Here is a 13,771-nt window from a genome sequence, read left to right as displayed (position 1 = left end):
AAAGCACCTGACAAAATATAACAAAAAGTATACCTCTGGGGTCTGCAGGGACCCCAGTCGGTAGGATGAGGGTTAAGCCGCTCGCGATCCGCCATTTGTGAGAGAGTATGATGGTGTGTGTGAGAGGAAGTATGATTTATGGCCTAAACGGCTTCTCATAAATAATGTTTCTGGAATTTGTGCCTACACTTAATGAGATTGTGTTCTCTGTGTGTAACCCAGTATTTAGAACAGAGATTCTCTAAGGGAGTCCGCACAACTGCTACGCTCATCTACGTGGTGCAGACAGTGAGTGTCAAGGATTCTGTTTCCACTACTGATATTTGATATTGTTTAATTATGTTCTTTGTAAATTATTTAGTTTAGCCGTACTACATGTATGTGCATGCTTGTCAATAAAACATATGTTTAATGGACACCCAGAGTTGGGATATAAATGCAAAGCTTTTCAACTTTTGGACCTTTCAGATCTTTTACACAGGAGTAGTGGTGTATGCACCTGCCCTTGCCCTCAATCAAGGTATGTTGTCCTAGCACAATACTATCCTCCTGCCTTCTTTTTCTCAAATGCTGACCTTTTTAAATTGCATGTACTTTGTGTTCCATTTTAAGTGTTATAACTAATATAGCTTACAATACAAATATAAAACAATGTTTTGCTTATATGGTGTTCATGTGTATATAAATTGTATGTCTGTATAAAATAAGAATTCTTCAATTTTGTGTGAAATAAACCTTTTCTTTAAACATCCTTAAATATTGCGAAATATTGTGATCACTGTCATTATTATATGTACATTGCACATGTACTGTACATAAATCAGTACGTTTAATACAATCTTGTGTATTAAACTGCCACTGCATTGCTGCCTGTAGTGGGGGTTGGATGAAGTCAAAATGTAACCATTTTATCAAAATGGGGGTCTACAGCCACAGAGTGGTCATTTTAGGGGGTTTAAAATGTCTGTGAACCTTGCTGTGGAGAACATGGCTTCCACATCAATGACCATTTTCTGTTAAAGCACAATACTTTATCAACAGTAGTTGTGCAGTAGTGCTCCTTCTGACTTAAATAATGTCTCCATTAAGTGTCAACGGCTAGGCCAGTAGTTCACACAAACAAGATGTCCAGTTTGTCAAGATTTAAACATACATACAGTAGATACAGTAAATTACTTGGCAACCAGGTTATTACAGAATTCCAATATTTTAATAAACATTCTTTCTACACTGTAAAATTGAGGCTTTTTCCCCAAGTTGAGAAATGGTTTAAAAAAACATTGACTAAAAGTTTCATGAAACTCAACAACTAGCTTTTATATCCTGTTGTGTAAGAGTGAGAGGCAGGCCTTGTGTTCTCTTTCCAGTGACTGGGTTTGACCTGTGGGGCTCCATATTCGCAACTGGCATAGTCTGCACATTTTACTGCACACTGGTGAGTCCAACTCCACTCACACCGGCCTTGTGAAGAATGTTAATATTTGGAGATCTCTTCAGAACTGTCATAATGAAACTCTGCAGAGCTATTTTTTCCTTGAGGAATTACGTCATTTTGCAGTTTTTCTCCTTTCAGAGGGTGGAAACCTCCTGCCAATAGCCTGGGTTCAATCTTGCATAGCCCCCATCACAAGCTGGCCACACAGTTTGCCCTGTAATTGCTCTCAAGAGTGTGCTTGCAGATCTGAAGGAACAGTTGACGGCATCAACATCCCAATGTGTTCCGGTATCGGCTCTATTTGTGCTGTGAAACATAAGAGACCCTGTGCGCAGGCAAATTTCCATTCGGTAAAGTGTTTATGACGTGTGCATTAGGATTGGTGCCGATCCACGATAGATCGAGGGATCGGCAACCATCATGAGGAATTACAGGAGTTCTGCTACTAGAGCCGATTTTTTAACTATTAATGTGTGTGTGTGTGTGCGTATCATGAGGTGCTGGTCTGGCAAGATGCAAACAACGTGAACTGGCTGCACTCTCAAAAATAAGAAAATTCATGACATTAAAGATTTTTTGTTTAACTGCAAGTTAGAATGTGCATGATGCCTTTTTCTCTGGGCAAGTATGAGGCCTATTCATACTGAGTTTTTAGATCTCACATCCAATCCATAATGTCAATGAGAGCCAAAAATTGCAGGTGACTGCAGTGGCGCAGCGGCCGGTGCTCAAAGGGGCTGGCCACTTCGTTAAACAATTATGGACGTTTCTGAAGCCCACTGCTGGGACAGAAAACAAAGTGTGGATGGAAAGTGATGGCAAGAGGTGGGGCAGTGGGAGTGTACTGATGGATGCTTTAGCAAATTTTCTGCTGTCCCAAGGGTGGCTTGAAGGCCGTGGTGTGGACAGACGCGTTTCAGATGGTGGTGATGGTAGTCGGCTTCCTGACCGTGCTGATCCAGGGGTCCAGCCGAGCAGGGGGGGTGGAAAAGGTGTGGCAGACAGCTCTGAAAGGCTCCAGGCTGGACATCTTTGAGTGAGTTTGGCCATGTAATGGGACTCTCCACACACTTAAGCCCCAGTCCTATTGTTGCTAAAATATCTATTTAAAAGTGCATTTGTTTTCCATTTTAAATTATCTATATTTATTCTGAACATATTTAAGAAATGTTTGTTTTATTGTCACAGTTATTGTTGGGGTTGACCTTCTCTGTCAGTCCTTCAAAGCCAAACATTTTTAGTACATCTATAGCACTTAATGCAATTATTGTTGCCAAATACTGCACTGAATATGTTCTTTTGAACTTCTTGCTATTTTTATCACATTCATTTAGCTTATTAACAATCTAGTTTAGTCTAGCATTTATCATGCCAGTTCTGACTCAAATCATGTTTATTTTCCATACTGTGTGTGTCCCTGTTGAAAGCGCTCATCTCATTCATTTTGTCATTCTAAATAAGAGCATCTGTCCAATGACTGCAATTGTATTGCAACAGATATTTTTGTTATTCAGACAAACAAAATTAGAAAAAAAAATATAGTGAGTTCCATAATGTTCGGGACAAAGACATTTTTTTTTCTTGAAAAACCCCCATACACCTGTCCTGGTCTTTTTTAAAAAAAAATTTTATTGGTAGAAATTACAAAATACAGGTTAAAGCAGGTAAGTACAGCAATATGTAAATTCAAATGTTACTGTATCTTATTGAAACACAGAAGAAATGGTACAGTATATAAAATAATAGAAAAAAATTACTAAAGATCAAATAGTAAAAAAAAAAAAAAATAAAAAATAAATAAATAAAAAAAAAAATAAAGTAAAATAAGGAAAATAATAATGTGAATACAGACATTCCATAGTCAGTAATAGTACAAATAATTAAATTAATTAAATGAATATACATTAAGATATACAATAGTAAAGAGTGAAATTAACCAAGTATGTCAGTTACATTTCAACAGGGGGTTCTTCAAAAAACAAATTGTAAATATTTAATCAACTTTTGACTTTTATTGTCCTTTAGTATTTTAATTGACAATAGAAGTGAATCCAGTTCAATCAAAAAGAGATGCAAGGCAGGACGGGAGTTAGAGAATTTCTGTTTATGAACAAAAAATGTTGCAATAAGAATAAAGAAGTTAACTACATATTCCAATGTTTTATTATTTTCGTAATCATAATGACAATGTCTTTTAGCATGAAGGAATATGTAATATTAGAATTTGAAAATAAGTATAAGATTCTAAATCTTCCCAGAATTTCTTTGTTATTTCACAGCTATAAAACAGATGGATAGGAGTTTCATCAGCTTTATTGCAAAAAGTACAAAGGCCATCAATATCTGTACTTTCAGCCATAAATGCCTTGGGTGGTTTCTCTGAGATTTACCACTGCGGATGATGGATTTATATCAAAATACCTTGATTTCAGCCATTGATTTACTGTGGTTATATGTTCAGCTTTGACCCTGACCCCCTGCGGCGCCACACATTCTGGACTGTCTCCGTTGGGGGCGCCTTCACTTGGCTGGGGATTTATGGAGTGAACCAGTCCACGATCCAGAGGTGCATCTCCTGCAAGTCTGAGAGACATGCCAAGCTGTAAGAACTCTTATCTCTTACGTTGGATATTTAAACAGACCTATATTTAAAAATATTCAGCCATAACACTCATCCATCTTTTTGGTGAGAAGAATGTTTCAATGTTGCATAAGGATCATTAGCATTTTCATCAGGATGTGGTGCATAAAGTGAGCTGTCATCAAGCAGCAAGTAATTGATGCACGCTCATAAAATGTATTGTTTGTTTGATGAGCATTTTGTTAACATTCTGTGTGAATAGCCTATTGCTGAATAATCTTTCATTTGAATCTGCCCTTTCCCTTTAATCATCAGACATCTAGCAGTCTCCTAGTTTCCCCTGTTATTGAGTTATTGTCAAACCACTGTAGTTGTATTAATGAAGCCTTTAACCCTTTTCTTAGGGGCTAGCCATATAGAATACAATTTACTACATAGTTACATGTAAGGGGGTCACTGGACAAGAATAGTGACATTTCAAATGTAATATGTCTTGAAATGTGTTTTATTTTTGTCACTCAAAACTTTGGGTACACTTTTAATTAACATTTTAAAGAATCCACACAAATCTCAGCTTACTCTATTTAAATCATTTTTATACATTCACTCAAATAATGCTTTCACCATCCTTTTTGTCACTGGTTTACTTGTACCCTACACAACATTAAAGGCTTTTCAGAATTTTATTTCTCAGTTCAGTCTTCACAGATAGGCAAAAAAGTGTAGGTTAATATAGAATTTAATGCTAAATTCCAATCCCATTCCCATTCGCTTCGTTGGAAAGAACACATTTGCATAATGTCAGGAATTGTTTAGGTAAAAACACAGGAAGTCCACAGTAAGTTTTAAACAAAGACTTTACTGACAAGATAACCAACATGAAACCAAAGTCAAGCCATGACGGGCAATTCCAAAAACGCTTGTAAAAGAAAAACACAATGAGGAACTCAAAACACTCAAAAAAACTTGAAACAAGAAAACAAGCAGGGGAACTTGATATCCTCAAAATACACAAACCACAGGGAACAACCAACAAGGGCACACAACAGTAGGATCCCGTACTGAGTGACAGAGAAGTAAGACTTATATACACAGAGGGCTAACAAGACACAGGAGAACACAATGCACAATCAACCCAGAGAGGAGAGGGATAACGAGACACAGGTAGGCACAATGATTTAATAATGAGACACCAATAATAGAATCAACACAGGAGAACGCAATCAGACAAACAAACCACAGTTGTGAGGAGGGTGAGGAGCTTCATAAAGCCACGGTTAGCCTTCAGAACAGAGAGCTGGAAGAGAGCTACATGCTGCACAATACAATATTGTTGAGAGCCAAACCAAAATGGTGACGCATCTCATGAAATGACACTATATTTAGCGTTAGGCTACCTGAGAGATGGGAGCTGCGATTTGAATGGGGAAAGAAAAAAAAAAAAACTGGATCCACACACTGCAGTAGTGCACTTGATTCAGTAATGATGGATCAATCCTAATCAATAAGTAAATGACAAGCTTATATGGGCCTGTTCTAGTCATTATGTACTCTTATGTTCTTTGTAAACCATTGTATATTTCAGAGCAAACATCCAGAGTAGTGGACTTTTCTGGTTAGGACCCCGCTTTGATGTAGGAATTTTTTAGATGTGAATTGTGGCCAAAAAAGGAATAATCAGAACAGAAAAGGCAGAACCATGACACATAAACCATTAGCACATATTTAAGATATTTTCATGAAATTATATCCAATTACATTGCATAATGATCTATCAATATATAATAAAAGTTGGCAAATGTGGCATAAATAAACTGACAATTGCCCTACAAAGACAGAAAACTTCCAAAATTTGCAAAGGTAGGCTAGTTTCTGTGAAGAAAATCACATCAAAAGTGGACGCCTAAGTGGCACACGTGTCTAAGGTTGCAGGCAAACTTAAAAATGAACTGCAGTACTTTATTCCCCCTACATGCCAGACCCCCTAGAAGGCACCAGATTTTGTCAGAAAGAGATTTTCTATTGTTTCTAAGTTTCTCATGCAGTACAGTGAGGGCTGTAGGTTTAAAATAGTTACTGTTTTTTCAGTTGAAGTTCTCTTTATGCATAGATGGGATTACCATTTCTCAGGCACAACTGGCTTCTTCATTGGGTAGGAAAAAAGAGTGGCCAAATATAGTCAAAAGGCTAATTCTAACCTCCTTGTTCATCTCACAGGGCTTTGTACTTAAATCTTTTGGGTCTGTTGGTGATTACATTTTGTGCAGTCATGTCTGGTCTCGTCATGTATGCTTTCTACGCACAATGTGACCCCTGGTCTGCTGGAATTGTACAGGCATCTGACCAGGTAAAATACACAATCAGCAACTGTCTGGAAGTCTCACGTTTCAATAACAGTTCTTACTGAGGAGTAGACGCTGGACTACTCCTGGAGCAGAAAACTGAAAACTGCTCCAGGAGCAGGCCTCATGCCACACTACTGATCCATATCATAAAAATGTTTTTCTACCCACAAAACAAAATGTGTTACCAGGCCCTTTTATGTTACTGCAACCACCATTACAAGTAGTAGGACCATTGCAAAGGGTTCTCATACCCAGACTTGGGGAACCACTGTATTTGGGTTACGATCAATCTTGCAATCAAATAATGTGATTTAAAATGCATGTTTAAGGTCTTAAATATCCACTTAAACATTTTCATGACAGAGGTGCGTTAAAGTTTAGCGAACAAGGCGAACGTTTGCAAACTTTTTTCCGTTAGCTTTGTGTTCGCCGCAGACATTTGCAAACATAAGCGAACGGTCTGAAAAGGTAGTTTGCGGCGAACAAAAATGGACGCTGGACTGAGGGAAATGTTCCCAGATGGGTATTTCAATTGAACATGCCGTTAAGTGTGATCAGTTTTTTCAATAATGTTATTGCTAATGCTAGCCAGTGTTATTATTGTTCGCTAGCTTTTTTTTTTTATCATCGATGATCACAGAAGCGGCTGTGAGTACAAACGCTCTCGTCACCATGTCTGTTTATGTTTAATGCAAACAATTTGGAATGTTCATAAAAAACCATTCAAATTTAACTGTTCAAAGAAAACATGTTCGCCATGAACGTTCGCCTCTGTTTGCTGAACTTGAACGCACCTCAGGTTAAACAATGGTTTTAACTACTGGTATGAACTGAAACAGTCCTAGCTGACATAACTTTCAGAGATAAATTTAATTTGAATATCCTGGAAACTTCTCCAGATTTTGACCACACAGATATTCGGCCCATGTCTTACCTTTACTAGGTTAAATATGCTCCCATTTTATTGCGCTGGAGAACTTTAAATTATATCATGTGCTACGAATAATTACGATCTCTGTATGTCAGTTTGTTAATCCATTGTGTCAAATGTTTTGTTCTTAATACCTGGTCTTTTGTCTTCAGCTTATGCCTTATTTTGTTATGGAAATTCTGGAAAATTATCCTGGACTTCCAGGACTGTTTGTTGCCTGTGCCTTTAGTGGGACATTGAGGTGAGCTTACTTTACATTTCATGTATAATGCTTAGAAGTATTGTTAGACAACTCATTGCAACTCATTAGTTTTCACTAACAGCAAAGAATAGGTATAGTAATTATTGAAAATGTTTTAGCAGGTGAACATTTTTGACATCAGGTGCACTAATTGCTATGTATATGTTGCATTCTTGCAATAGAAGACAAAGGTTGAGCTGTATGAAAAACATGAATTGTCATGTTCTCCCTGCTTTGATATTTCAGTACTGTGGCTGCCAGCATCAATGCCCTGGCAACTGTAACCTATGAAGATTTCGTCAAACAGTGCTGTGACCTCTCTGACAAAGCTGGAACCTGGATCAGCAAGGGATTGTGTGAGGATTCACTAGTTATTCTCAAACAAATAGTGTAGAATTCAGTCACTAAAAGAAATAGTCAGGCTAATGTTGAAACCCCTGCATACTGTTGCTGAGATCACTTTATGGGGGATAGAATACATATAATGCTAATAATGCGTAACACTCAACGTCTATGCATCCCATCAGGTGTCCTCTTTGGAGTGGTCTGTACCACAATGGCGGTCACAGCATCCTTAATGGGGGGAATTGTGCAGGTATAAAGATAACATTTGTGGATTATGTCGGGGCAAGTTGAGGGTGTACGGTTTAAGCAATTTCCCCTATCGGTCCACAGGCAGCACTGAGTATTCATGGGATGTTCGGGGGTCCCATGCTTGGGCTCTTCTCCCTAGGGATCCTGTTCCCCTGCACAAACTCCAAGGTGAGTTCAGAATGAAGATGCTCTGCTCAGAGAGAAATATTCAGCACTAAGAGAGGCTAGTTTCTGGATTCTCTTGCCCGAAAGAACAAGAACATTATGCAGTGGAAGCAGAATTTTGATTTGAATGGGAGTCAATTAGATTTTTCTTTTCACAAGTAAGCTATTTTGCTCAAAATATATACAAGTCATATTTTTGTCATAATTGTCCACTGATACTTATGTGGTCAAGAAAATATTTTTATGAAAATGCTAATTTGAATGGAGCCAATTTTGTGAAATATTTGTTGTAAATGTTGTTTCTTCATTCATATTTATGAAGTAGGTTTGACATTTGTTCAAGCATGGTAACTTACAGCAGCCAATTTACAATCTGACTACAACTTGCAGATGTAAATTCCCACTTGTATCTTGTCTGTTCCTCCGCCATCTTTGTGCTGTTGGTGTTGCTTATGAGGTTGAGTTAGCTGATGATGATAATAATCGTAAATTCCAAACAAAAAAGTAAGGTTTTAAGGGACCGTAAAAGTTGAGCACCACAGGCCCTAATCAGGCACTAATCAGGCATGTGCTGCATGTTCTCTGCCAAAGGTGCTCCGTTACGGCTATGGTATTGATTCCCATTTTATTGTGCTGTGTTAAACTATACTGTTTCAGTGCAAAATTATAGAAGAATGTAAACATGTGTTTTCAATAACCTCAACTGATCAAGAGCTGGTTTGGCACAAAAGCCAGCATACATAACAGGGGCCTTCCTGTGAACTGAAACCTTCCTCACCTTGGCAATGCTACAGCTAATTGATTACCATACAACATAACTTTTAGTCATAGCCAGCCTTGGTGTTTTAAGGATGGGGCTTGTCACTGCACTAGTGCTGGTGTTCCAATGTTGTGTGCCATTTGGATGTTCCACCCCATAGTAAGAAGGAATTGATAATATTTCAGATCTTATGATAGTAATTTTGGCCCAGCAGGAATGATAATAGTGGAAACAAAATGGTGTGAATGATGAATCAATTAGATTTATTTTGATTTATTTTTATGGCCTGAATACCACAGAAGACCCAGACTTACTTGTTCCAACCATTATAAAAATATATTATAAACCCTAAAAGATTATTAGCTAGTAATTACCTGAAATTAATTTTTAAAAATACTATTCCAGTTATAGAAAAACATTTTCACAACGATACAAGGAAAACTATTTTTTTTAATTGTCTCCACTCATGAAAATAGTATTTAATGAGAAAATATCAAGGATATCTGTACACATTTTCAAGCACATTGCAGATAGTGTGATGATAAATAAAGAACAACTCGGTGGTATTTACTGTACAGTATTGTACACTACTGTATTTTATGACAAAACATTTTTGGCACAATTCATGAAAAATTTTGTGTTTTATGTGTGTTTTATTTCTATTCATGTATATTTTTGTTGTTGTAACTTCAGATTCAGACATTCCTTGAATGAAAACAGTATGGCAGTTTAGAGATATTCACAAATATCTCAGGCTGAATCCTACTGACTTATGGGATTCTTAAAAAGGGTCGCAGTAGCCGCCAAATAGAATTCATTGGGAATGACAGGAAATGTTATGACAGCCAATGTAAACCAATAATGAATAGTGGAACCTAAAGAATACCCCTTTTGTACAGATGGAAAAACTTACATCCAGTAACATTGAGAATTTTCTTTCACAAAAAAATTATGTTTGCAATGATTGTATTTTCAAGCCATTGCAAACCACCATTTTTACTGAATCCTCTGTCAAAGCTGTGCCAAATGTAAATCCAAGTTAGGGAATGTTGAATGTACAAATAAGAACAGGAAGCTAATCAAGACTGACAATCAAAAGCTCTACAATTGTTCTGTTGCTTGGCCGAAAAACAAATAAATGATGAAACCAGGAGTGGGAAGTAAGAATGGAAAAACATAAATAATTTAAAAGGGAGAGACCAGGGAACAGTGAAGTTTGGTTTATAAAAATGGAAATATACACATATTTTTCACAGGTTCAATCTGGGATCTTGAAAAAGGTTGAATTGACCATAACCACTTTTTTTGTGAATGAAGCAATTTGGAGAGAAGTACTCATGTTGATGTATGAGTTATTTATGTTTTATTTCATTTCATCTGCCAGTTGCTTCTCCCAGGTCCACGCTTCAAGTACATTGGCAGGGTGTGTGTTTGCCTTTCTTTGCCATTGAATATATGCAAAAGGCAGCCTAAAAACCCCAAACCCAATAAAATAAAGCAGTATTACAATTTGAATATTACTGCCTATTATTTGTTCAACGGTATTCAAAGTTTATTTTTATGTTATATGTTATTGTATTGATTTATTCATAATGTTACAAAACCAGGCACCATTGGAATCGAAGAAGCAGAATGGCTTGTCTTCTTTAATGGATGCTTGTCCATTACCTATCTCAGAGATAGGTTAAAATATTTTACAGAAAATAAACATTGTTGGATTCAGTGAGACTTGTTTATGGATTATTCTCATACTTAACTTTATCGGGTATATTTTAAAAATGTAAATCAAAAGAAGTAAATAATGATTTTACTCGTGCCAACAACAAGTTTCAAATTACAAATTTATGTAATTCTGGTGGTAAGAAAGAATTTAGGAATCCTCCAGCTTCAGAAAATGTGTTGCTTCCATTTCACATGGAATAACTGAAGAGTAGAGGCAGTTCAAGTGAACAAAAATGTGAAAATCTTAAAAGAGACTTATTTGAGCGATAAAGCAATTTTGTTTCAAATGGGGAACTGCTGTAAAATATTTTACTGCTGTAAAAAGGTTTTTGATACAGCAATGGCTACCTTTTTCCATCGGATAACTGGACTTTTGTAAAAATGGTGGAAATAAAAGTCAAATTACAGTAATATAAAAGTATTGGGGCAATGTTTGTTGTTTAGGCTCTGTACTCCAGCACGTTGGATTTGAAATAATGCAATTAATACAATGTTAAAATGCAGGCTGTCAGCTTTAATTTGAGGGTATTAATACCCATATCAGGTGATCTTTGTTCATTGATTTATTTTAAATCCAGTGTGCTGTAGTACAGAGGCAAAACAACAAAAATTGTGTCACTGTCCTAGTACTATTGGCATTTAACTGTAGTTTAGCACCATTTATTATTTACTGTTGAATTTACTTCTAGGGGGCTGCAGGGGGCCTGATATTGGGCATCACTCTGTCCTTCTGGGCTGGAGTTGGTGCATTCATCTACCCTGCTCTTGACAGTAAGACCCGACCTCTGCCACTCACCACTGGGGGGTGCGGTGCTGTTGTTAACACAACTGTTCTCCCAGTTTCATCGGAAGCCACATCAGTCAGGTGGGTATACTACATCCGACAGTTCTTGCACAGTATGCTTTAACTGTTAAAAATGCAAACATTCTTGTTTTCAAGTGAGCCCTTTTGCATTCTTTTGACACAAATAAGGGCATAGCAAGTAGGTTTACATTAAAGTAATGTTTGGTAACACTAAGTTGCAGCTATATCTGTGGAGTAAAACATCGGTAACATAGACCAACAGCTAGCAGTATTAATTACATGTGCAAAAGGCAAGTCCTGTTATATCTCTTCTGTCAATATGAAATCACTCCATATCACAAAGACACATTCAGTGCGTTTACATGCACAGTTGAAATCAATCTATATTAATAGCTCGATTTGGCCAAAGATGAGATTTAATTGGATTATTGTCGTTGTCCCAATATACATGACTCAGAATGAATCAATTTATTGACCGAGGTGTGTCTTACGAAGGCTTCTTATAAATCCTGCTTCCTCCAATTTTCTTGCAACTTTTTTGAATAGTTCGCCATTGACGCGTTTTGCTTCCATCCATGTATTTTAGGATATTTAACTCCTTTAGTCGCGATAGCATGACGTTGGTATCCTCGTCCGTCCATAAATGTGTTTTTTTGCCATGATACTAGGGAAGGCAAAACGGAGCTTTAGAATGTCACCAGCAGTGTATGCGCGTGAGCTCGACAATGCATTTCTCACAGAAAAGGTTGTTTGTCACCTTTTTTTTAGATCATTACAGTGGTGATAGAAGTGACAATAATTAAGTGGTACTGTGCTGTTAGCCTTTATTGATCGCTGTACAAGGTCACTGTGAAGTAGCTAGCACAATCGGACAGCACTAACCCATAAAAATGTACTTTGAATGGTACTTGCTCAATCGAACGGTAAATGTGAAAAAACATTCAATTATAGTCAGCAGCACCAAAATTTTCTGTCACACCCTCAATAAACGGCAAAGGTCCCAGTAGAAGATTGAATTAAATCTTTTAAAGTTATATATTTTCTGAAACATTATCGATTCCGCTTGGCCACCGTGAGCGTATAGTTGCTATGTAAATTACGGAACAGAATGCACAGGCCAAGTTTTGGCCTATTGAAGCGTATACATGCCGTACTGAATCGACCCCCAACCGCATTATCTAGGTATGTTAGTCCGACTGAAAAAATCGACTTCGTACGATTTCAGTCAGACTAAAATGTTTAGGCCTACATGATTTTTAAAAGTCCAGTTTTAGCCAGACTAAACAATAAATTGACTTTTTCAAACATCATGGAAACCCACTGATTTGGGCCACATGGGTATCTTGAATATGTATGGCCTATGAGTGTAAATGCAATATTGTTAATAATTAAGAATACCGCTAGCTGTTGTTGCATGTTACCTACGTTGGAACTAATCAGTAGTAACTGCTTGTTACCAAGTTAGTTACAATTTTACCATACGGATATAGATGCAAATTAATGTTAAGTATTACCTCATGTTTTACATGACAGTAGTTCTGTGTGTGTGTTGTAAGCAAATCTTCAACACTGCTTTTGAACTAGGCTACACTCCAACCAGCAACATCGCTGTTAAACTGCTTTAGAGTTACATGAAGTGTCTCTTCTGGCTGAAACAACAAACCCGGGATTGCACCTATACCACTCATTAATGCCGGTAGATTGTCAGAAATTGCTATAAATCTAAAATATTTGAAACGGGCACTACAACTTGAAATAAAAAAAATCCAGAAAATGTGCCATCCCTTGTACATGCTAGTAACTGCTCCTTGCACACATTTACAAAAACAGAAGCACAAGTGTAAAATGAGAAAAAAAGAAATTCATATTATCATCACCTACAACTTTTGGTTTATGTAGCTATACGCAATGTAGCAGCCAAACAGCCAAAACGATTCACCGAAATAACATCATAGGCCTCCTCCGTAAACTAAGGATGGCTTGTTCTAAGGCTCCGTAAACTAAGGATGGCTGGCTCCTGCTGCCACCTATTGTCCGGATGTTGAACTTGTAAATGCAATTATGTATCTCAGCACCGCTTGACTTTAAAATACTGTATTGTGGATAGGCAGTATTTCTGTTTTTCATGTTAACTTGTTAGGGTAAATATAATTTAAAAAAGACTTGCCATTAACCAGTGACAAATTTAGCTT

At 37.1% G+C, this 13,771-nt stretch overlaps 1 protein-coding gene across 1 annotated transcript in view; it reads left to right on the top strand.

The window, feature by feature from the left end:
• Nucleotides 1-13,771, top strand: part of slc5a12 (solute carrier family 5 member 12) — a 43,942-nt gene that overhangs the window by 23,025 nt on the left and 7,146 nt on the right. The window contains exons 2-12 of the mRNA XM_035419775.1: nucleotides 223-288; nucleotides 469-520; nucleotides 1,368-1,435; nucleotides 2,317-2,471; nucleotides 3,897-4,037; nucleotides 6,234-6,363; nucleotides 7,445-7,533; nucleotides 7,780-7,889; nucleotides 8,061-8,128; nucleotides 8,209-8,295; nucleotides 11,464-11,639. Coding sequence (XP_035275666.1) covers nucleotides 223-288; nucleotides 469-520; nucleotides 1,368-1,435; nucleotides 2,317-2,471; nucleotides 3,897-4,037; nucleotides 6,234-6,363; nucleotides 7,445-7,533; nucleotides 7,780-7,889; nucleotides 8,061-8,128; nucleotides 8,209-8,295; nucleotides 11,464-11,639 — 1,142 coding nt within the window. The remainder of the gene's footprint in view (nucleotides 1-222; nucleotides 289-468; nucleotides 521-1,367; nucleotides 1,436-2,316; nucleotides 2,472-3,896; nucleotides 4,038-6,233; nucleotides 6,364-7,444; nucleotides 7,534-7,779; nucleotides 7,890-8,060; nucleotides 8,129-8,208; nucleotides 8,296-11,463; nucleotides 11,640-13,771) is intronic.

Source organism: Anguilla anguilla, chromosome 5 (assembly GCF_013347855.1).
Source record: "Anguilla anguilla isolate fAngAng1 chromosome 5, fAngAng1.pri, whole genome shotgun sequence".
Classification (NCBI taxonomy): Eukaryota; Metazoa; Chordata; class Actinopteri; order Anguilliformes; family Anguillidae; genus Anguilla; species Anguilla anguilla.
This window is presented reverse-complemented; position numbering and strand designations above follow the sequence as displayed.